The following is a 22681-nucleotide window of genomic DNA, read 5'->3' on the forward strand; positions in this document are numbered from 1 at the left end:
AGGCTTTAGGTTCAACTGCAGTCAAGACAACTAACTGGTCCCTCCTCATCCTATGACAGGACTATTCTTAGCATAGGCAGAGCTGACCCTGGGCAGGAATGGATGGTCTCCAAGGGCTCCTGCCCAGGCCCACAGGATGGAGGGTGGGGCAGGTGGGCCTGAGCCAGAGCCAGGGGGGCAGCAGAGGTGTGAGGCAGTGGCGAAGGCAGGGGGCCCACTGCTCCCGGATGACAGCAGTCTGGCTTTCTCCTATACCCCCAGACACCTCCCTCGGGCTCCCTGCACTTTACATCACGGACTCTACCCCTGGAACCAGTGGTCATGTGGCCAGGCCTGGCCCATCGAAACCCTGCTCGCTGCCCTGGCCACAGGGGTTTGCTCAAAGACTGACCCATGGGTCAGAGCCAGTGAGAACCAGCCTTGGTCTCTTGCTGAAATTTGAGAGAACAGGAAGCTCTTTCTGCTGGGCTGGCAGGTGAGCCTGCGGCCTCTCACAGAGAGTGGCTGCTGAGGCCAGGCCATGGGGAGGGAGGCAGGGATGGAACAGGGCAGGAGGCCCGAGCATCCCCTGTGGCCCAAGCCAGTTCACACTTGGTTTCCTGTTCCTTGCAGTGGCAGGTGTCTGGACATGGGGACAGAAGTTTGGGAGGGACAGGGTGGCAGACTCTAGCTGCACAGGTGATGGTAAAAGGACAGGAACAAGTTGCCCACAGCCTCTAGGTTGCACCCTCCAGATTCACAGCCAAGGGAGGAATTAGGGGATGGGCTCTCCCTCCAAAGATGTTGGAGGAAGGGCCATGTGCTTCCCTTTCCCTGGCCAGCTCTCTACCCCAAAGGCTGCCTATCCTGCAGAGTCCACTCACCACACAGGCCTATGTCTCCCCTTCCCTGCCAGCCTGCCAACAGGGCTCTCTTCTGCCCTTTCAGGCTGCAAATCTTTTCCACATCCTAGCTAACTGTGTGCAGGCACAGGGTACAGTACAGTGGGAAAATATGGTGGAAGAACCCATGTGCACATGTGTGCGTGTGCATATGTGCATCCATCCCCAGCCCTGCAAGCAGGCGGGACCCAAGGAATACGCCTCAGCAGGAAAGGATGCAGGACCCGTGCCTGCTGCCCCCGTGTCCTGACGGGCTCTCAGTGACGTCAGCAGCTCTGGGCTTCATCCAGTCAACATCTGTTCTCCTTCTTCTGATCCAGGAATTCCATTTCAGAACAGTCACCGCCTCATCTGGCACCCGGTCCCAGGCCAGTTACGGGCTACCCGGGGCCTGCCAACCCCCACCCCCACCCTGCCTGCCCACGCCCTCACCCAGTCCTAGCCCAGCCATAGAGCAATCAGCAGTGACTCACAGTTGCACTGTATTTCATCCATCTCCGAGTGGGGCCAGGAGGGAAATATTGCCTCATAATAAGAAGGGCTATTCACTACTAAGTGCCGGCCACAAGCCTTCATGTCATCCTCGTCACAACCACCTTTCATAGGTCAGAGGCAGGAGGCACCCACCTCAGCAGAAGGACACGGGGGTCACACAAGAAATGAAAGGTTGGGTGGCAGGTGGGGGTGATCACAGGGAGCTGTGGGGGCCACTGGGGTGTCCTGTCCCTACTCGGGGATAGGCCTCAGGGCTCTCCGGGGTTCTCAAGGGAAGCTGGGCATGTGGACTTTTGCAAGACATTTGTCAAACCCTGGGAGGGCCAAACAAAATTCCTGCATGGGTGCACATGGCACCCAGCCCACCAGTTTGCTGACTCCACCCTGCACGAGGAACACACAAGTCCAGAAAGGACTTCGTTGGTAAGGGGCAAGGCAGGGACTCCAACGGGGCCCTGCAGTCCAAACTCATTCAGAGCTTCAGCTAAAACCAATGGACCTGCCCACTAGCTTTCCCCTGAAAGGGTCTCCCTGAGCCACATCCCTGTCTTTGGGAGATAGCCACGTCCCAGTCACCCTGCTGCCAGCCTGCATGTGCACAGATACACCGCTCCTCCAAGACAGAGGACACCTGGCAGGCCACAGGGCTGCGTGAGGCTCCCTGGCTGAGCGGGACCTGCGAGTCGCTGCTATCACCCCCCACAAAACACCACATATGCCTGCCCTTGGTCAGCGCCAGCCAGTGCAACAGAGCCGGGAGGGAAGCTGCCCCACGGTGGGCAGGGGTCGACCAGAGAGGCTCTAAGGTAGACTTGTTGGCTCTGGGTCTCCTGCCAGCAGCAGTCACGGAAGAAGAAGCAGGCCCTGATGTTGTTTCCCTTAGGTGGTGGCCAGAGACTCAGAAGACATGGTGTGGCTCCACACAAAATCACTAAATTCAACTCGACACTCTCACCAATGTAGCAAGACACAAAATCAATAAATATTGAAAAGGAAGACACACAAATATTAGGAATTGCAGAAGACAATTGTATACTCCAAAATACCCCCCCAAACCCACAATAACAGGAAAAATAATAAGTTCATGAAACACCCAGATGCAAATGAAACATAGAAATGGGCATGTCTGAGAATACACACACGGAAGCATACAAGACGAGGTGTGCTCAGAAGGGTGTTCTGCCACCGTCGGAGGTCTGCACTCATGCCGCTGCAGTATCGAGGGGCAGACTCTGCTGAAGCAAAGAGGAGGTGCAGAGTGGCCTGGGTGGGCTGGGCTCTGCTGGGCTCCAGGGCTGTCCGAGTTTAGCTGCACTTGTGCACACACACGTGGGAGTGGCACCACTGTGCTGCTCTGGGGGCTGTTTGGTCTCCAGGAACTGCGTGTGAACTCTGGGAACACTGTTTGCCTGGAAGGGCAGGCTGCAGGCAGTCCCAGGACATGGCCACCTGCTCCACCGAGGTAAAGCATTCCTAGATTCTCAAATAACCTACCATAAAGTAAAGTGGAAAGGTACTTGTCACAATGGCAATAACATCTAAAACAATGAGTAACAAACTTGTTGGGATATATTTTAAAAGATGCAAACCAATGTTCTTTATCCTCCAAGAAAACTGAGCATCAGGAGGCAGAGGTGGTGGCGGCCTGCCTGCTGCAGCCGGGACTCCGCTGGCGTGGCCGTGTGGCCAGAATAAAGAGCCCCCTATGGTCTGGTGTTAAGACCATCAGAGAACAAAACCCATTTGGAAAATGAACAAAAATAGCCAAAACATCCTTTTTTAAGTGCCAATGTGGTACTTGCCCTATCAGGCATAAGAATGTATCATTAAGCAACAAAAATTAAAAAGTCTACTGCTGGTTTAAAAAAAGAAGACACACGCACAGAGGCCAGAAAGAAACCAGACCTCCTCCACGAACTTCACAGCTGAGGGAACACACATCCCAAAGTCACAAGAAAAGGGTGAACCAGAATATGAACGGCGCTGGGACAACAGAGTGGCCATCTAGGAAAAGGCACTTAGAATCAACACCTGCGACAGTACAGGGAACATGCTTCACTTGAATTAAAGGAGTTACTTATTAAAAAATCAAATCCAAAAAAATTAAACATATAATGTAGTACTTCTTTGAAAGGCTCATTGTTTTCTAAAGCCTAAGGAAAAGAAGAGACCAACTGGAGAGGCCTGGCAGCAAGGCAAACCGCAAAGGGGAGGTAGAATGTGAAGCCACCCAAGCTAACAAAGGGTTAACATCCCGGCCCACCCCACAACCAGTCGACCAGTCGACCAGTCGGCTGTGGTGGGGGAGAGGGCAGCAACCACCATTTACCACAGAAACCTGATAGGGTTCAGTTTCAGCAGCCAGAAGAGTACAACTTCCCATACCATTAGCCCAAAGCGATGTCCAGGACATGGCCAGGACAGAGGACTTCAGACCAAGCCAGCTGCAGTGGCTGCCATGCAGGGAACCAGGCCCACAGGAAGTGGGGGACCCCTGCAGGCCCCTGAGCCCTGGCAGCCAATCAGGACAGGCCAACCCCAGGACTGCTGTCTGCCCTCCCTGACCATGCCTAGTCCCAGAGCACTCCCCTAGGCCAGTGCAGCCACCCTCCACATGGCCAGCAGCCTCGCTGCCGCTGCCACTGCCACTGGCTTCTGTTCCTGTGCTGCACATCCTGAGGACCTGGGAGGCACTCAGAGCTCAATGCAGCAGCATGACCTTGAAGGCAGGGCAAAGGCCTGGCCCAGCCTTCTGGCCCTCCTGTGCCCTTCATCCTCCAGCCAGCTTTGGCCGCCCTCTGACCTCTATCCATCTACTCCCTGACACTGAACAGAGGCTGGCCTCATTCCCCCCACCCCTGTGCCATTGTGCAGGATGGCACAGCAGGCTGGGTCCAACCAGCCTCCCCATAATAACAGCCAGTGAGGCCCTGGGCACCCCACCATCAGAAGCAGCACCCAAAGGCCAGGCTGTCCTAGCTGAGTTGGGGACTACTCTGGCAGAACAGTGGTGTAAGCCTTGACCTTGTTGACTGGGAAGTATACCAAGAATCAGCCGCCAAGGAGAGGAGAAACTCTCCCCTAACCCCCATAACGATGAGACCTGCTGGCATGGGGGATGTGGAAATGATGTCCACCCTGAGGCAGCAGAGGTTCCAGGGAGCTCCAGCTGCGGTGGAAGGAGCCGGGGTGTGGGCTCTGTGTGTGCTGGGGGAGGTCATGGTCCCTCTCAGAGCCCAGATTTCCCCCAGTTCAGGGGGTGATGCCACTTGTTCCCATGGGGGCTCTGAGTGTCACAGGAGGGGCTGTGTGAACAGGGAAGCGCCGGTGTAGCCTGGGCAGAGTATGTGGCCAGCAGTGAAGAGTTCACTACCCAAGAAGCATCACTGAGAGTCCCAGCTAACAAAGGGGGGGCGGTCCCTCACACTGGGAGAGAAGGGAGGACAGAGGGGAGGGCCAGGGGAAGGGAAGGGAAAGGAGGGGAGAGAAACAGAGGTCAGGGGAGAGGGAGGAAGGGAGGTGGGGAGAAGGGAAGTCAGAGGAGAAGGAGGAGGAAGGCTGTGGGAGGAATGGAAAGGGAGGCCTGAGCCAGGACCCAGCACAGCTCCCTGCCCTCCAGTGACAGCTAGCTAGGGGTTTGGGGGTTGCTCAGGAAACACAGGGTCTCCCTGTCTGCTGGGCTGGTCCTGGGCCTGGACCTCTCCCCACTCTGTGTGCGCTGCGCTTGCGGATCTCAGACCCATGCACCCAGGAGCCCAGAACAGTGGCTGGGAGCCTCGCAGGCTGAGGTCTGGCTGGGGGCATTGAGGAGCACCCAGGAAGATGCCGCCCCTTCCTTGGCCTCACCAGATGGTGCCTGCAGGGTCAGTGCACAGTGCCCACTGAGTTCCTGGAACGGCTTCACGAGTAGCCAGCCTTGGGGACCACCACACAAGGGGGCTACCCTCCTTCTGCCAGGCCTGAATTTCCAGGAGGACTGGAGGGCAGAGAGGATCAGTGCAGCTCCCCTGGTCCCAGGCTGCCCAGAGGCCTGATCTGGACAGCATCCCTTGCTACCCTCATCCTCCCATGACATTCTTTTGGATGGAGGCCAGCCAGCCTTATTCTTCTCCACTCCTTGAAGGGCACACCCTTGAGGCCGGCCGCACTGCAACTGGGAAAACTAAGGGTCACAGGCCAGCCAGAGGGATCCAGGCCCTGAACTTGGTTCTGTCAGACCTCAAGCCTCATGACCTTTCTCTAGATCAGCGGGACCCACCTGCTGTGTGTGAGGCTGTCCCATGCAGCTTCTGAAAAACAGAGACCTCGAGTTCCCTCCAGGTATGAAAAACTGGACCCTCCTGGGGTGGAACCCAGGCTCAGGCATCCTATGAAGCTGCCCAAACCCACATTTGACTGCGGGCAGACAGACCGGCTGTCTGCCACAGGCCACAGAAGCGTGCAGAAGGAAGGCACCAGTGAGACGTGGGGGCCTGTGTGGGCAGACCCAGTCCTCATGAGGGGCCCAGTCTTTGAAAGAATCAGGAGGGGGCTCAGGGGGTCTCCCTATGGGAGAGACTCACAGAGACCTGGTGCCTTGAGGGCCAGCTCCCTCCCACGGCAGCCCCTGTCCTGTGGAAGCCACTGCAGAGCTGCCAGGGCAGCCTCCTCCAGCTTCCTAAACACAGCTCCCCACCCCCACCAGTGCTTCCTGTGAGGGGTCCCACATCTGTAAACCTGGGGGGTGGCAGAGGCTGGCTTGCCTTCTGGGGCCAGCAAGCCAGCAACCGAGAGGCTCTGAGGCCCAGATCAGTGGGAGACACAGTCACCAGGGAATTGTGAGGCCTTCGGCTTTGAGGGGCAGCAGGGTGGTGTGGGCTATTAGACACATTTCATCTAAATTTTACCTCCTTTGCTGATAACAATGGGATCTCAGAAAGCTGGGATTCAGAGAATCTTGCCTTCATACAAAACCCAGCTCAGTCCACTAGCAAGCATTACATTAAGCAGAGGAATGCTGGGCATTCCCACCAGAGCTGGGTGCAGACACAGATGCAGAGCCACTGCTGTTACTTAACATTACTCTGAAGGGTCTAGATGGTGCAGGTTGGAAATGAAGCTCCAAAATCATCATCACCTCAGACTGTCCAAGTCTACGCCTGAAACCCCAAGGGGATCCACAAAGACATATTGGAATTAATGAGTTCAATCAAGCAGCTGGATAAAAGATAATTACATAAAAATCAATAGCCTTCCTGTGCAGTAGCAATAGATGGAAACAATTCAATTCACAATGGCAAAAAGAAAAAAAAATCCTTGAAATGACCCTGATTAAAAACAATGGGTAACCTGTATAAAAAATATACAATACTTCACTAACAGCAACAAAACAAGATTAAATCTATTGAAAAAACACCATGATCCTGGCCAATACAGTAAATTATGTCAATCCCTGTTTTTAATTGGTCTCTAAGTCTAACTTAATGTCAGTCAGATTCACAAGGGATCTTTTTAACCCAACAAAACAATTCTCAAATTCAATCGAAAGAGTACACAGATGTGACCAGCCAACAAAACTTTGCAAAAGAACAGCAGCAAGGGGGCGGCACTCGGCCGCGGCAGCGGGGTGCCAGCTTCGTGTGTCGCCAAGTTAAAAAAAAGAAAACAGGTGAAATTATTTTAACAATACATCTTATTTAACCTAACATATCCAAAATATTATGATTCAGCCTATAATCAACACTTTAAAATGATCAGTAGAACATTCTCTTTTTTGTAGTACCATAACTCTTTGAAATCTGGTGTGTATTTTACGCTCAGAGCACCTCTCAGTTCAGACCAGCCATGTTCCTGGTACTTGGCAGCCTCACGTGGCTGAAGCTGCCGCCACTAAAGTATTAGCTGCGTACAGCTCTGAAGCACTCATGATGAACACAGTGCAGGTTCAAGAACAGACAGAAAAATAAAATTTATCTGTGACATCGCTTAACCTGACTAGAGATGAGGTGTGGCATAATACAGTTTATACACAGCTGACCCTTGAAGAACACGGATTTGAACTGTGTGGGTCCACTTACACTCAGATTTTTTTCTATTGACCCTTGCAGTTCAACTGACCTGTGCAGTTCAAACCTGCATTGGTCAAGGTGAGATGGTGGTGGGGAATCTGCATATGTGGAGAGCCAAGGGAAGTCATGCAAAGATTTTCAGCTGCATGCACAGTGGGCATCCCAGCCCCCACATTGGTCGTGTCCCAATCACTCACAGCTCTTGAGCCACTTTTAATGGCGCCTCCAGAAGCTTCATCCCAATCCAACTGGCCACTGCTGAGCCCGAGACCAAGCTTGCAGGGAACACACACACACCTTATGTGCCATGTGCTCCTCATCCCATTTTCAAAGGAGAAATACCTTCGAGTGTGCTACTAGCAGGGAGGGCCAGGGTTCGTCCCTCCAGCCTCAGTGGCTGGCCTCTGTCACCGTTCTGCTTCCCAGCCAGGAGTGTCATGTCGGCTGACAGCCCCAAACTCACTTGTAACATTATAGTAATGATGACAACACGGCATGTCCAGGACTCTGGGCTGTACACATGTCACATTTACCACCTGAACTCGGGATGGAGTCAGCGGGCCTCACCTCTGCCAGCAGCCTGCAGCTGGCAGCCGTCTCCAGGTGGCAGGCACTGCCTGGCATGCAGTGGCCCAGCCTCGGCATCTCGTGCTGCCTCCTCCCCTTGAGTTAGTGCGGGGTCGGCACTTCTTGTGTTGGGACCCTTGCCACTCAAATGTCTTTGGAAAGCCACACTGTGGATGGCAAATGTACAGGAAGGCACAGAGACAGCGGCATTTGTGGCTTTGTCATCAGTGAGCACTGTCCCAGAGGAATGACTATGACTCTCTACTTTGTCCAGGACTGGGTGAAGCTAGTCACATACCAAGGAGGCCAAGCAAGCAAGCGAGACAGGAGAAGTGGACCACTGCCCCCAACAACCAGAGGCAGGTGGCTTGAGCTGATGCCCAGAGCGACTGTGGCAAGATTTAATTGGGAGCATCCCCTCTTTCTTGGTGTGTCCTATCATTGATGGCCCCTCAGATCCAAATCCAAAAAAATACAGAAATGGCCACCATTTCCCAAACCCTAGCCTGGGGCTAAGGGCTTGTCATGCACCCATCCTTCCAACACCTAGTGAGGTGGGTGTGGATGGACACCTCCTTCACAGTCGGTTCAGTAGGCCCTTGTCCAGGTTACCCAGCTGCGTGGGACGGAGCTGACAGAGTAACACGCCAGCCTCCAGCCCACACTAAGTCCACTGATCGCCAAGCTCATCACTGAACCGTGCAGGGTCGGGCCAGGCAGGCTCAGTGCTGAACCTGCCCAGCCCCCTGGAACTGCCTGAGCCTGGAGTCCTGGGTGCTAGTTTCTGCTGCCTCTGAGCAGAAGCGCTCCACTCCACAGGCCTGGAGTAGATGTGTAGTGTAATTGAAATTCACGGATGAGCCCAAGGAGCTGGCTCCAGGTTTGGTAATAACTTCTCCATATTAATGATAGCACCTCTGACCCTGTGGACAGCTGACATTTAATACGAAGCCTACGCAGCAAAGCCAGAGACTCCTACCTGGGCCCTCCCTTTCCAGAGCACCTGCTGTGTGCGGTCCAAGGTGGTAGCAACATTCAGAGGACCAAGGTCTTCCTCTTCCCTCAGTACCTCCACTCCACCTTACTCCCCTCCTCCACAGGAAACCCCTGCCAAGAACACACATGCGCACACATGAGAATGCACATGCTCACTCAAACACATACATATGCAACCTACACAAGATATACATATGCACACTCACATACTTGTTCAAATTCATCCTCAAATGAACTCACATGTCCCAGATATGCATGTATACACACACACTTATGTGCACACATTCACCTGCATGCACACATTTTCACATATACATACACACCATGTACAGATAGATAAACGTGCACACACGCTCACCCGTGCCTGCAGCCTGGCGGGTTCTGGCAGCAGCCCCAGAAGTCTGAGCTGGGGAGGGCAGTGTGGATAACACAGGGCATCTGGCCATCCACCATACAGATCTGCTGCTGTAGACCTCAGAGAGCAGAGTAGGTGGCCTGGCCCCAGCTCAGGCCACCATCATTCACCAAAGCCATTCTCGATGCAGAATGCCCAAGGAGCTCCGTGCAGATGCCCCCCAATGGCTGTCACACTAGTGGTCCTCACAGCAGGCCTGGGTGGGGACTGGGCTTTCCCCACCACCCAGCTAAACCTGAGCAGAGGTCTTCACTTGTTAAGGTCTGGGGACACTGGGGTGTGGGCAGCCAAGGCTGTCCATGGGGAAGGAGGATTCTGAAACCTGCCAACATCTGAATGAGCAGCATCGTTCACTCAGCAATCAGCAGCAGAAACACAGGGCCCCACAGCAGCATCAGGGCAGAGGGCAGCAAGCTCACACGGGCTGGCCCAAGAAGAGTTGGCTGCCCTGCACCCAGACTTACAGACCAGCGACCAACAATGTTGGCCTTCCTGAGCAGTCAAGTCATACTCCACAGTGCTCCACCCTGGAGGGTTTCAAGGCGAAAGGTGACCCGACACACTGAAAGCCTACAAATATGAGTAATGGGGGGCATCTGGGTTTCCTCAACTGTAAAATGGGGACAACAGGGGGTGGCTCCCAGGACATCTGCAGGGATGGGGCACATGTTGTGGGCTGAGAAAGTGCACATGATGACCCCTGATGGCCTCCCCTGCAGGGAGAGCAGTGGCTTCCATGGGTCCCCAAGCACCTCTGGGCAGGGCTCTAACTGGCAGAGCAGACTGGAGGTGAGGAGCCAGTGCCTCTCCTTCCTGGGTTAGGGATGAACATGTGACTTAAGCTATAACCAATCAACACATCACATCCGTAGGCCACAGTGATTGGCTATGGAAAGGTTCCGTGACTTACTCCTGTCCAATCAGAGTGAAGCTCAGCACCACAACTAGAGCCACCTAATAACAGATTGTTTCCGGTTGTCACTGGGCTGTCCCTGGGGGTCTGAGTGGTGTGGAGGCGGCCACGGGCATCAGCCCCAGTGACCAGTCACGTAGGGGAGGAGGAGGTGGGCCAGAGAGGTTCCAGGGACACCGACCCATTCTGTAATCACTCACCCAGCCCCAAGAGTCCTCAGATGTCTTTTTGTATTGTGGTAAAAATGCACATAAAATTGACCATCTTTGCCATTTTCACAACATTGTGCAAAAACCATCACCACCATCCATCTCCAGACCTCTTTTCTTGGAAAACTGAAACTCTGTGCTCAGTAAACACTAATTCCTCATGCCCCAGGCCCCGTACCCACCACCCCACTGCCTGTCTCTATGATTTTCAACTTCTCCAAGGGCCTTCAGATGCCTTACTTGTTGAAGAGCTGAGTCTGGGTCTCAGACCAAGAATGCCAGTCTGAATGGCTGCCATGAGCCAAGGCGGGCACAGGCTGCTGCTGGGTCTCTGGAGCTCAAACCTCGCACTCGGCAGCCTTTGTCATGGTGGCCACTGGCCATGCACACCTTTCCTGCCCCACAGGGAAGAGCCTCTGGAAAGCCCCTTTCCTCCCACAAAATCACCCCCAGTCAGAGGGGCTGGTGAGGCCAGCCAGGAAGTTGAGGATACCCTGGAAGAGTGTGGGCAGGTGACCATGATAAAGTGAGGCTGGATTCTCAGTAAGTTCCTGTTGACCCCAAGAATGAAAGTACCTGTTAAGGACTCTTGGTGGTTAATGGGGCTCAAACTTATAAACTGAGCCTAATGACCACTGCTCTCTATGATTCAGTGAAAAGCTGCACCAGTCTGCCTCCTGCTAGCTGAGCCCACCCTTATAAAGGAGCCCCTAGGCTTGTAAGTGAACCAATGGGCTGAAGACCTCTCCTGGCCAACCAGTGCTTTGCAGCTATATCCTCATTTGCATGTTTACTGATCAATCAGAATAGCTCCATTCTGACCAATCAGGACAGTGCTATTGAGCCAATCAAATTGTGTTGATTTGGAGTTCCTTATCTGCATAGAAAGGGACCAATCAGGGACTGGAGGGGGGGTTTCTTCCTATATAAGCCAGCTCCACCTCTGCTGCAACACGAGCACACTTTCAGTTTCCACTCAAGACTTTCCCTGTGACACCACAGCTGCTTCACCTGAGCCACTGCACCTGAGTTGCTTCAATTGAGGGGTTCCCCAGCTGAGCCGTATCACAACTGATATTATATAACAAAGCCGTTTTCACCAAATAAAGTCTTCCCCCCTTGCCAAATTGGGGACCATAACCTTTTGCTGACACTTCCCCAGAATGGTCCCTGCCTGCAGGGAACCGTGGCCCATCTAATTATCCTGTCCTCAGCACAGCTCCCAATACTTCCACATCGACCTGCAGACGTCCCTCCAAGGCCCTCAGCGCCCACACAGGGTCTGCACACTGGACTTGCTGCTCACGTAGTGTCGAAAGACTCAGAACGACAGCCTCCTGAAGAATACTGGAGGGTCAGGCAGTAAGGAGCCCACAGTCCCTAGGGGCAACAGTCCTTCACAGAAGGCAGGGCATGGGCTAGCCAGGGTCCCCACCTCTCCTCTGCCAACTGTACCCCCTCACTTGTGTCTGGTCCTTATCTGGCCCCTAAGACACCTGAAGTTGCCCATGAGCGTCCCAGAAACGTTTGGCTTCAGTCTTCACTGTCCACTGGACACACTGAGGCCAGAGGTAGGACTTTCTCAGGGTCACATGGGAACTTGCCGGAGCTGAGCCCAGGTCTCCTCACTGCAGCCCGACCCTTCCCCACACGGGCCCAAGGGTGCTTCCCTCCCTTACTTAGTTTGGTTTAAACCAGGAGTTTTGAACTTGAGTTTCAGAGACCCCCAAGGATGAAGCAGGAAAAATGTGTGACACCACATGTATACACAAGTGCTTTCCTATGGGAAAGGGCACAGCTTTTGGCCATTCTCCAAGGGGGCCTGCCACACTGAGTGTGGGCACTCTAGGCTTGGCGGCAGAGCAGACAAGGAGAGACAGGCCAGCTGTGGGCACTGGAGGGCACGGAGTCTCAGTGGTGATCCTGCTCCCTGTCCCTGCACTGGATTCTGGTGCCCCCTGCCCTGAGGCACTCACAGTTCATGTCTCCCAGCGGAGCTCTGCCCAGCCAGAGCTGAGTCCTGTGGACTTTACCAGGCACGAGTGTCCCACAGCACAAGAGTGCAGCATGGATGTCCATTTCCGACGCGGCTTCCTGGATGAAGTACCATTTAGCTGAAACCTACAGAGTGAGCCAGGTGGAGAGGGGGGTGAGAGCGACCCAAGTGAGAGCGCAGCCTCTACATAAGCCCTGAGCTGGGAGTGTCCAGCATGGGAGGAACAAAAAGCTCAGTGTGACGGAAGCACAGGCCTGAGGGGGACACAGTGACAAATAAGGCTGGAGACCACTGGGCCCGGCCATGAGGGACCCTGAATGCCAGTTTAGTGGTTTTGGATTTTGGGGGCGCAGGTTTGAATTTATTTTTTAAGAGCAGTAATAACCACAGAAAGGTCTTAAGCAATGGCGTGACGTGATTTAATGTATGATTTACAAAAATCAATCTGGCTGCTGTGTAGCAACAGAGTGGCTTGGGAGAGAGCAGTTAGGAGAAGCTGAGGAACACAGGAGCCAGAGGCAGGGCTTGGGGTTGGGCACGGTGGAGCACTGAGGACCAGGATAAAGTCCAAGAACATCTAGGGTTCTGGGATTCTGGCCCCAGTAAAGGGTGCGGCCTGGAGAGAGTGGAGAAAGCCACGTTCCATTTCACAAGCATGGGGCCACCAAGGAAAGAAGCCCAGAGGCAGCTGGGCAGGCAAGTCTGCAGGTCTGGGCCAGACATGGAGGCCTGGAGTCCAGGTGGGGTGTGGCAGCAGCCATTCTGCCTGGAGTACCTGCCCTTCCTCTTACTTTTATGATAAAACCCCAATCCATTCCAGAGTCCAGGGATCTGATCCTCATTCTCAACACCAAAGGTGGGCAAGAGATGGGCTAGGCCCACATCACAGTGACTGGTGTAAAGATAGGCCTGCACCTAAGTGGAGCCCAGCAGAGCCCATCCCTCAACCCCAGAAGGAACTACCCAGAAAAGAGAGCTCTCCAGAGATTGCAGAGCAAGTATGTTTCTGAAACCATCCCTGAGTCTCTGGATCTAGCCATGCCTGAAGCTGACACTCCTTACACCCCAAGGATAACTGGGGCCATAATGCCCCTTGTTTGTTTCGCCCATTATAAGCTGGTTTTCTGTCACTTAAACTGAGTGAGTTTTAATAAGGAGTGTAAGATACCATAGAGGAGACAGACTTCCCTGGGCAGCTGTGTAGATTGCCAAGTGCAGGGACCAGGCAGGTGCCTCTGCTCCTCCGGCCTGAGCAGCCCTGACACCTACAGCCTCTCTTTGGTGTGCCTAAGACCCTCTCACTGACCTCCACATAGTGCCAAGGCAGACGGGGAAAAGGCAGACCCTATAAGGAACAGCTGCAAGTCCCAGACACCCCGCACCACCAGGCCCACAGCCTGGCCCTGCTGGCTCCATTCTAGCACTTGAGTCAGCTGGAGCCCAGTGTGTGGCCTCAAAGGCTGCAGCCTAGTTAGGAAAAATATAACTGATCCTGGTCCCTTAGGCCAGCAAATGACTTCTCTCTGTAGCCTTCAGTGACTCTTATGGTCCAGCAAGACTAAACAGAGAGGGTGCCTGGCCAGGATGGCAGCCCAGCAGGGGAGTCCCAGCCGACAGGGCAGCAGCCTCTCTGAATCTTGGCCATACAATGGGGGCTCTGGATCACAGAGTCATGGGGGTGTACTCCCCCTCCTCAGGCTTTGGAGGCTGACCCTTTCTGCTGCCCAACCACAGGCCCTGCCTGGCTAGAGACACCAGGCTGGAGCAGTCGCCAGAGCTGCACTGAGCAGGACAGAGGTGGGGCAAGGTGCTTTCCTCCCCACTGCCATCGCCCAGTTTGTCAGCAGGCCACTTGGTCCCTAGGCCTCTCCCAGCTCCTGCTCACTCACACTGACAATGGTCAACACCCCTAGCTCAGAAGGCCTCCAAGAGTCAAAAAGGAAAGATAGAAATGTTCCAAAGAAATGCATCTCTTCATTTTTATACTTTTTGTTGGCATGCAAAAGAGGAAATAACATGTAGTGAGCACAGTCTTGGAGTTATACAGACATGCATTCAAATACTGGTGCGAAGCTTGAAGCAAGCTGTCTTGGCTTTGTAGCTTTAGCTTACTCATCTGTCGCATAGGGATAAGATCAGCCATTGGCCACAGGCTGCTGTGAGGGTTAAACAAGGAGATTCAGCATAAGGCACTCACAGGGAGCATGGTGCAGAGTGGGGGTACAGGGCCTGTCAGGTACTAGTATTACTTTTTATGCCAACAGCCTCTTTACTGGGTGTTTGAGGATGATGTGAGATCAGCACACCTGTCCCGTGGCTTGAGGACTAGAAAAGTTTTCCGTAGCAACGCGGCGTACAAGAACCCTTTGCTGAGAAGTATTTCCCCGTGCATCATGAAAAGACAAGCTTTAACTGTTCCCTGTAAACATTACGAACACTTTGTCAAGTGGCTGTGAAAAAACCTGGGGGCTCTCCATTTTCAGCCTCTCTGGAGAAAAGGGTGCAATGTCTTAGGAAGTGTGTCTTTATCTGGCATTTCTGGAGTCTCCATCTCCACCTAACTCCAACAGAATCTGAACATGGGCAGGCTCAGAGTCTTGTCCTCATATCATTTGGGGGAGCAGCACCTCTTACACTCCTTATCAATAGGGTTTCGAAAACCTTTTGTCCTGATTCTCATGGGAGCATGTGACTTCAGGCTGGCCAGAGTGACACAAGGACTCAGCTGGAATAATCAGGAAAAGATGTCAGCCTGGCACTGCTGAGGCCCTCTAATTCACCACAGAAGGATCCCACCTGACAACAAAGCCAACAAACACACAGGAAGGAGGATGCAAGAGACAGCAAGTATCCTCATGACCTGGGTGGAGCACCTGGGTTCAGCCATGCCTGAACACTTAGTATTATGTGAGCTAAATAACTTCCCACTTCTGTTTAAACTAATTTGATTGGAGAGTTTTCTGTCACTTATACCTGAGAGGATCCTGACCCTTTGTACCAAATAGATTAGGAGACTGCTGTCCATGGTAAACAAAGCTACTTGTTTTTCTTTAAAGAAAAGAAATAAACTCAGGGAGCCCGGCAAATAGATGAGCACATGTATGTCCCAATCCAGGGGCCTGAAAGGTTCTGTGGATCTTGGGAGAGGCTGATCTCACCAAAGTATCTACACTTAACCTCAGACCACAGTGGCCAGCTGAACCCTGCTCCACAGCTCCTCTGCACAGTGTCCAGGAAAGCTAGTTCCACACGTTCTTCAGAGCAGGGTCCCACGGTCCCACCTATGTTGGCAGTGCTGGATTCATAGAGTTTGAGAGGTTTTTTTATTACAGAGCTTCTCAGATGGCCCGTGGACTTCTTGATTCTCCCAGGCTGAATGCAAGACCCAGCATCTCCCACACCTGTGGTCCACTGAACCCTATTTGCTCAGAGCCTGAGAGCCTTCAGAACTGTGGTGGAGAAATGGGACTGCAGAGCCCTGCTTCTCAAAGTGTGGTCTGAGGTCAGAAGCATCAGCACAGGAGCCCCTGAGAAGCTCAGAACTGCAGTGGGGCCAGAGATGCAGAGTCAGAATCTGTATTTTAACAAGATCCCTGGGGATCTGCACCATACCTGCTTGGTGTGTTTCACTACCTATGAAGGAAGAGCAGAAACTGCACAGGAAGGGGCTCTGTGTGGCATGTTGGTTCAGGGCCAGGGCTGCTGGAGGATGCTATGCACCTAGCTGTGGGAGGCGTACTGAGGTGCATGCACAGGAAGTACAACTCCTGCTATCACATCTCAGTGACTTTCACCCATCAGACTTGGGAGCGCCATGGAAGAAGGGACTGGAGAGAACCAGGCCAGATTCCTGCCATCAGGGGTTGAGCCTCAGATGCCCGGCTGTAAACAGGACATGAGGACCATTCCTCTGCAAGATCGAAGCCCTTAGCACATGGGCGCTGATGCACAGAGGGACATTAAGGACTAAGAAATTAATTGGCACAAAATCAGAACAGACACACACAGCAACAAGAAAGAAAAGAGAAGCCATGATGCCACCCCACTGTCCCTAGGCCACTTCTTACCAACAGCAGTCAAGGTCGTCCAGGGAGGCCTAGCCCCTTTTCCAACTTTAGTCTTCTTTCTAGCCCTGCCAATGTGTGTCAGTACATCTGACAGCTCACCATGCCTGTCCTGATCGGCCAAGGCACACCTGGTACCTCTTCCCTCTGCTAGGATCGCCAGTCTGTGTGGCTGCCTGATGGCAAAGTATTCTTCAAGTAGCACATGGCTGCCTTGAGCATGTGGGCCCCAGGAGGCACTGGGCCAGCCCCCATCTCTGATCAGCAGAGTGGACAAAATGCACTAGAGGTGCTGGTTGAACAAATGAATCACTGAACGAACTGAATGAATGATGCAGTGACAAAGTCTCCTTGAAATGCTCTCTGCTGGGATTAACTAGTACACAGGAGCTGGCCCACCATGGATGTGGTGTGTTGACACCACATCCATGTCACCTCTTCCAGCCCACCCACCCTGCCCCAGCGTCCCCAGCACCCTTTTCCTTTCATTTAGGTAACTCACCTCCAGAGTAAAGAGATGTACCCATGAGGCCTGGGACATCACAGAGACAATGGTACAGAGGGCTGTACCACGTTAACCCATCGCCCCCAAGGGCACTGACAGCTGTCTGCAATTCGCCCAGGCTCTAACCAAAGCCAGCCAAAGGCAGTGATTTTTCTGAAGCAACAAGTGACATTTCCTGTGTCTCCATAAAAAGAAGACCAGTGGTTGCAGGATTCTGGAGTAATTGCTAGCTCTGCAGCCAGCAGGACAAGCCTGAGGACAGGGGCTCAGACGCAGCAGGCTGTGAGGCCAGCCACTCCCTTGGAACAGGAGTCTTCTGAGCAGCAATTAGAGTGGAACCCTCAGGGGGCGACCTAGATGTCTGGCCAGCACAGCCAGCCTGACCACCGCATACCCACTCCAAAATAGAACACTGCAGAGGCTTCCGCCCTGGGCCAGGCCCTTGGGTGGGTGGACAGAGCATCACCAATGTCAGCTGCCTCCCTGAGCATCAATCCAGCTTCCTCCAAGGCCCTTCTGACAAACCATGGTCCCTCTGGGCCCCCAGAAGTAGGTGGACTTCCTTAGGCTCCAGTCACACTGGATAGGCCAGGGAATCTCAAGAGGCAACCCACTAGCCTCTCTCCTGCCCTTCAGGGACTGCCCAAGGGCCCCAGAGCCTATATTTTCTAATGTTCCCCTTGGCTCAAAATAGAGAAAACCGACTTTTCAAATAACCACTTGAAGTTCAACAGGAAACCACAGCATAAAAATCAGTGGCTCCCCATCAGCCAGAGGCAGCAGCATAACTGGGCATTTCAGCACCACTGCCTTCCCCCTGGGCCGGCACCACCGGCATCCACAGAAACAAAGAGATGACTGCCAGCACAGGTGTCCACCCACATCACATATACTGAAATGCACAGGGTTACACACTCAGCTGCACACAAATGAGCAGAAACCTATATACACATGTGCACAAGACACATAAAGCACATCCCCACATTCCCACAGGTGCACAGGTACCCAGACACTAGTCAGTACACAGCGACATTCCAAACACACGTGCACACACAGAAATATACACACACCTGGATGACTGGATGCCAGACCAAGACCTGTACCAGCAGGCAGAAAGGAGGCCCTTGATCAAGGTTTTTGAAGACCCTGGGCCTCTGGGGTATAAATCACCCCTCTCCCACCGATCAAAATGACTTCTGTCCAACTAGCACCTTCAGTCCAGCCAACCCCTTCTGTCGATGCCCTGCATCCCTAAGCAGAGAAAGTCCTCAGTGTGGGCCTTTCCCTCCTGGGGGACACCCAGGTAACCGGCTTCTGAAGCCCAAGCAAGGGCCTTGGACACAAAGAGAGGGAGAAGTGCCCACTCACCAGCCCGTCGCAGTTGCTGAGCGCCACGGAGGAGGCTTCGGTCAGGCCGGCCACGTCTCCAGTGTAGAGGCAGGTCCCAAGCAAGGGCTCGACGTGGGTGGCACCCGACTCACCCTGCCACTCCACCGTGGCCCCGGGAGCCACAAGGCGGGCGTTGGGCTGCAGGCGCAGGTGCAGGTCTCTGCCAAAGACCGTGACATTGTAGAAGAGTCGGCCTTCAGGGTCCTCGCTGGCTCCAGGGAAGCCCGGGGTCTGGACTGGGACAGCCCTGCGGGCTCGAACCCCAGCCTCGGCACTCCTCACTGACACCACTTGAGACACCAAGCGGCCCTGGGCGTCAGTACGTACCGGCACCGCCAGGATGCGCTCTGTTCCGTGCCCCAGGGGGCCGCCTGCAACCAGAAAGGGGCATCAGAGCGGCGAAGACCTGGGAGCTCCCAGCCTCTCGCTGAGCCCCACAACCCCAGCCCCGCCCCCACTGCGAAAGGAAGGGCATTCCTCCAGGCAACCCCCAGAAATTAGCCTGCACCTCCCCGGCTTTCTGCCACCGGGGAAGGGGCTTTAACACGCCCACCTCTCCGGAGCCCCGCCGCCCCGGGCGGTCCCACTCTGGGATCCTGAAGCCCAGAGTTCTGCTCCTTGCCCCGTTCTGGGTTGAGGATACGCGAGCTCCTGACAGTTCCCCAGGGGACGCCGCGTCAGAGCGGCCCTCCTGACCCCCGTGAACCTACTGTCCTTGACGGGACGTGGGGCCGCTGCGAAGCCATGCCCATTGTACCCTCTATCCGTGCGCCCCTACCCTTCCGGTGGCCCCCCGGGACGGAAAGAACTCGGTTCTTCTGGGCACAGGCGGCCTGTCCTTCGTGTCCAGCTCTCGCTGAGCCCGCTACCGGTCCCCTGTCCCCAGAGGGGTGGAGCAGGGTCCCTCGGATCTTCGGGGATCCCCTTTGGGGAGCCCAAACCAATCTTCAGGGCCCCAGGCGGCGCGATCGGCACTCATCTCCTCCTGAGCATCCCTGGACGCCAGCCGAGGCGCCGCCTGGCCCTGGCTCCCCCGGACCCGCTGGGGCTGGCTTTGCGAGATTCGCCGCGGGGCTTTCCCGGCCCAGCACCTCCACGCTCGGCGTCCGGAGAGCCGCGAGGTCTTCGAAGCTCCCCGCGGCCCGAGGTGCCCGGGGGCGCGGAGGGGGCGCCCCCTGAGCGACCAAGCCAGCCCAAAGTTGGCCAACTTGGCCCGGGGCGGGGCGCTCGGAGTTTGCCCAAGTCCGGCTGGACGCTGCCTGAGGAGGGGGCGGCTAGGCGCGCGGGGCGGGACCGACCTCTGGGGGTCGCAGGGGTGGGGGCGTGCCGCACCTACCTGGGGGGTCGGCGGCGGCTAGCCGGGCGTCCACTGGCGGCAGCAGCTGAAGCGGCGGCAGCAGTAGCAGCAGCGCGAGGCAGAGCAGGCGGCGGTAGGTACCCGCCGGCGGATCCATGGCAGCCGGACCGCAGCCCGGGCCCCGCACTCGCAACCGGCGCGAAACTTCCCTGCGCGTCTCCCAGTCCACATCTGGGGGCAGCTGGAGCCGCCTGCAGCTGCCGCACCGCAGGGCGCGGGGCGGAGGAGGCGAGGCGTTGAGGGGAGGGCGGGGAGCGCGGAGGGGAGGCGGGGAGAGGGAAAGAGCGAAGGAGGAGGCGGGAGGGCGCAGGCTAGCGCGCGGAGGGCGGGGACAGCGGGCGCAGCCTGCGGTGACCCGGCGCTTCTTGGCGCGGTGGCCGCCGCCGCCGCCCCCCATCCCCCCACCCTTCCACTTCACCTTCTAGACTGCCCACCTAGCTCCCCTCGCTCTCAACGAAGCAGAGACACCCCGAGGCGGCGGCAGAGAAGCACCGCGGGTAGTGCCTGGGGAGTCCCGTTTCTGGCCTCTCTGGGCTTGTTCTGCGCCCTCGAGGCCACACAACCTGGGAGGAGTGCTGCCTCTGGTCATCCAGAGAGTCCTCTTTGGGGGCAGGGGGCTGGATCCCACTGGCTAGCTTTGGGGCACAAGGACCGTGTGGCCCTATCTTTGCCCCCTGTGATAGGACAGGGCTTAGGGATGGGTGGGGATAACGGAGACCTGGGATGGAGACCAAGAAGCTCAGAAACTCTTTTATAGGAGGGTGCACTCACTGTAGGCGCTACTCCAAAAGTCAGCCTTTACCCTACCATAGAGATGTAAGTTTTCCTCCGCCCTCAGCTTCTTTCTTCCTGAAGTCCCTGTCCGCTCCGTCTGCCTCCTCATCTCTCCATTGCAGCCTGGGCGCACAGCCACCTGCACCAAACCTGGCCCTGAGTCCTAGAGCACAAGAAGGTTGCAGCCCTCACCTGTCCTCAATCCCACGTGGGCATCTAACTTCCTGGACTTGGCTATCCCCCAGGCCTGACCTGAAATAGCCTTTCTACTCTCCATCCACCTCTTTCTACTCAGAATCCCAGCATAGCTCCCCATCCTGGAGCAAGTTTGCCGTCAAAGCCCATCCGCAGTTGGAGCCCCTCCTCTCCCGAAAGGTCTGGAGCCTTGAGTCACTGTCCTCCCAGGCCTGCTGCCCCGAACACAGTGACCTTTCTCCCCCCGGGCCTGCCTGAAACCCTCTCCCAGGCATGGGTCTGTTGCAGCATCTCTGCTATGTGACCCCAGACTTCTACCCCACTTCCCCAGAGGGTGGACACCTGTCCTTTTGGAGGTTCTTATTCACATTGCCCCCACCTATATGTCCAGGCCTCTGGGGCTGGCTTTGGTCAGGCAGGGCCAGATGACTCATGCCCCTCCTTGATAGCTGGGAGAGCCTGGTCTTACAGGGAACCACATGACTTACACAACCTGCTCTGGCTGTGACCTGTCTCCTGGGTCCCTTTGTTTTCAGGACCAGGGCTTGCGGGCACCACAGCTTGCTGGCCCCCCTCACCTGCACCCTTCCCTCCCTGTCACTGGGAGTGCTGAGGCAGGGTCCAGTACCCAGGCATAGGGAACATTTTGTGCACATTAAAAATGGTGAAATTTCACATAAGATCTTAGATTTCTGACTTTTCTTGAAAAACTGGAACATGTGACCACACTGGCCCCCATTTCTCTGATTAACCCTTAAATGGGGCACATACCTTGCAGCTTGCTGTAGGGCCCCTTCCCTCATCCCAACGGGCATCCATTTTTGTGACCTCTGATATCACAGCTGGTTCCAGAGAAAGGCGGATGGTGGGCAGTGTAGGGAAAGGGAGATATTCCAGAGATAGCCATCCTGGAGGACTTCCTGTAAGAAGCAGCATGGGTTGCATCCTGAAGGCTGAGGGAATCAGGCAGCCCAGAGTTGGATTCAGCAATATCTTGGAACCCATGGCATCCACTCATTCCCCTTGTGGTTGCCAGGCTTTCATCCTCCTCAAAGGATGAATGACACCAGCTAGAAGCCTCACAGACTTCATGGGTCATGATCTGTAACCTCACTCCCTCCCCTGCCAGGCTTATGGCCATTGCCTCAGTCCTCTTCCCACCACCATCATTAGTTCTTTACACAGTACTTCATACTAAAGTTTTTAAAGAATGCTTTAAATCATCACCATAAATGAAAAGCCAACATCTCTCCATAAATCAAATGTACCTGTCAAAAATAAATGACAACAAAATTTTTAAAATCAAATTCTAGATACTACTCCCTGCAAAAGGCACTGAGGCATAAACTGATGAGCAAGTGTTATGGAAGTGATGGAACCTTCACTGTGATGCCATGAGGGGCAGAAGGAAAAGCGAGAAGGAGCAACACTCACTTTGCAAGACATAATTTGTTCTGATGGGCTCACATACTGAATTCTCTATACACTTTGAAATACCAGTTCTAGGACATTTTTTTTTTGGAAAGGTTTTGTCTCCCCAACCTGTTCTTGCCCATATCACCTCCAAGCTCCTGGGGCTCCACCCAGATAGAGACTGCTCCATGAGTGGGAGACAGACCACCAATCTCGACCAGTCCATCTTTTAGTTCCCACAGTGACACCCTGTGAGACAGAGTGGGTGAGTCGGGCACACATGTATCAAAGTTTACAGCTGGTTCCTCCTCCTGGGGCAGGGTCCTTACGGGCTTCTCTCAGCTTCATGAACATCTGTGTCTTAGTGGATTGGGCATCCTTCTGCAAACTAAAAGACTGCTGGATTAATTGCCAGTCAGGGCACATGCCTGGGTTGCAGGCCAGATCCCTAGTTGGGAGCATGTG

At 54.7% G+C, this 22681-nt stretch overlaps 1 protein-coding gene across 2 annotated transcripts in view; it reads right to left on the reverse strand.

The window, feature by feature from the left end:
• ADAMTS2 (ADAM metallopeptidase with thrombospondin type 1 motif 2) overlaps positions 1-20068 on the reverse strand; it is a 256584-nt gene extending 236516 nt beyond the window's left edge. Inside the window, exons 1-2 of one of the 2 annotated variants that reach the window (XM_028534523.2) lie at positions 19814-20066; positions 18457-18848 (exon numbers count right to left, since the gene is read on the reverse strand). In XM_028534523.2, the coding sequence (XP_028390324.1) occupies positions 18457-18848; positions 19814-19931 (510 nt within the window). In that variant the 5' untranslated portion in view covers positions 19932-20066. Of the gene's footprint in view, positions 1-18456; positions 18849-19813 lie in introns of both variants that reach the window. The other variant, XM_036032769.1, reaches the window with a different exon arrangement.
• Between the last annotated feature and the right edge of the window lie 2613 nt (positions 20069-22681).

The sequence above is a fragment of the Phyllostomus discolor genome, chromosome 8 (genome assembly GCF_004126475.2).
Source record: "Phyllostomus discolor isolate MPI-MPIP mPhyDis1 chromosome 8, mPhyDis1.pri.v3, whole genome shotgun sequence".
In the NCBI taxonomy this organism is placed as follows: domain Eukaryota; kingdom Metazoa; phylum Chordata; class Mammalia; order Chiroptera; family Phyllostomidae; genus Phyllostomus; species Phyllostomus discolor.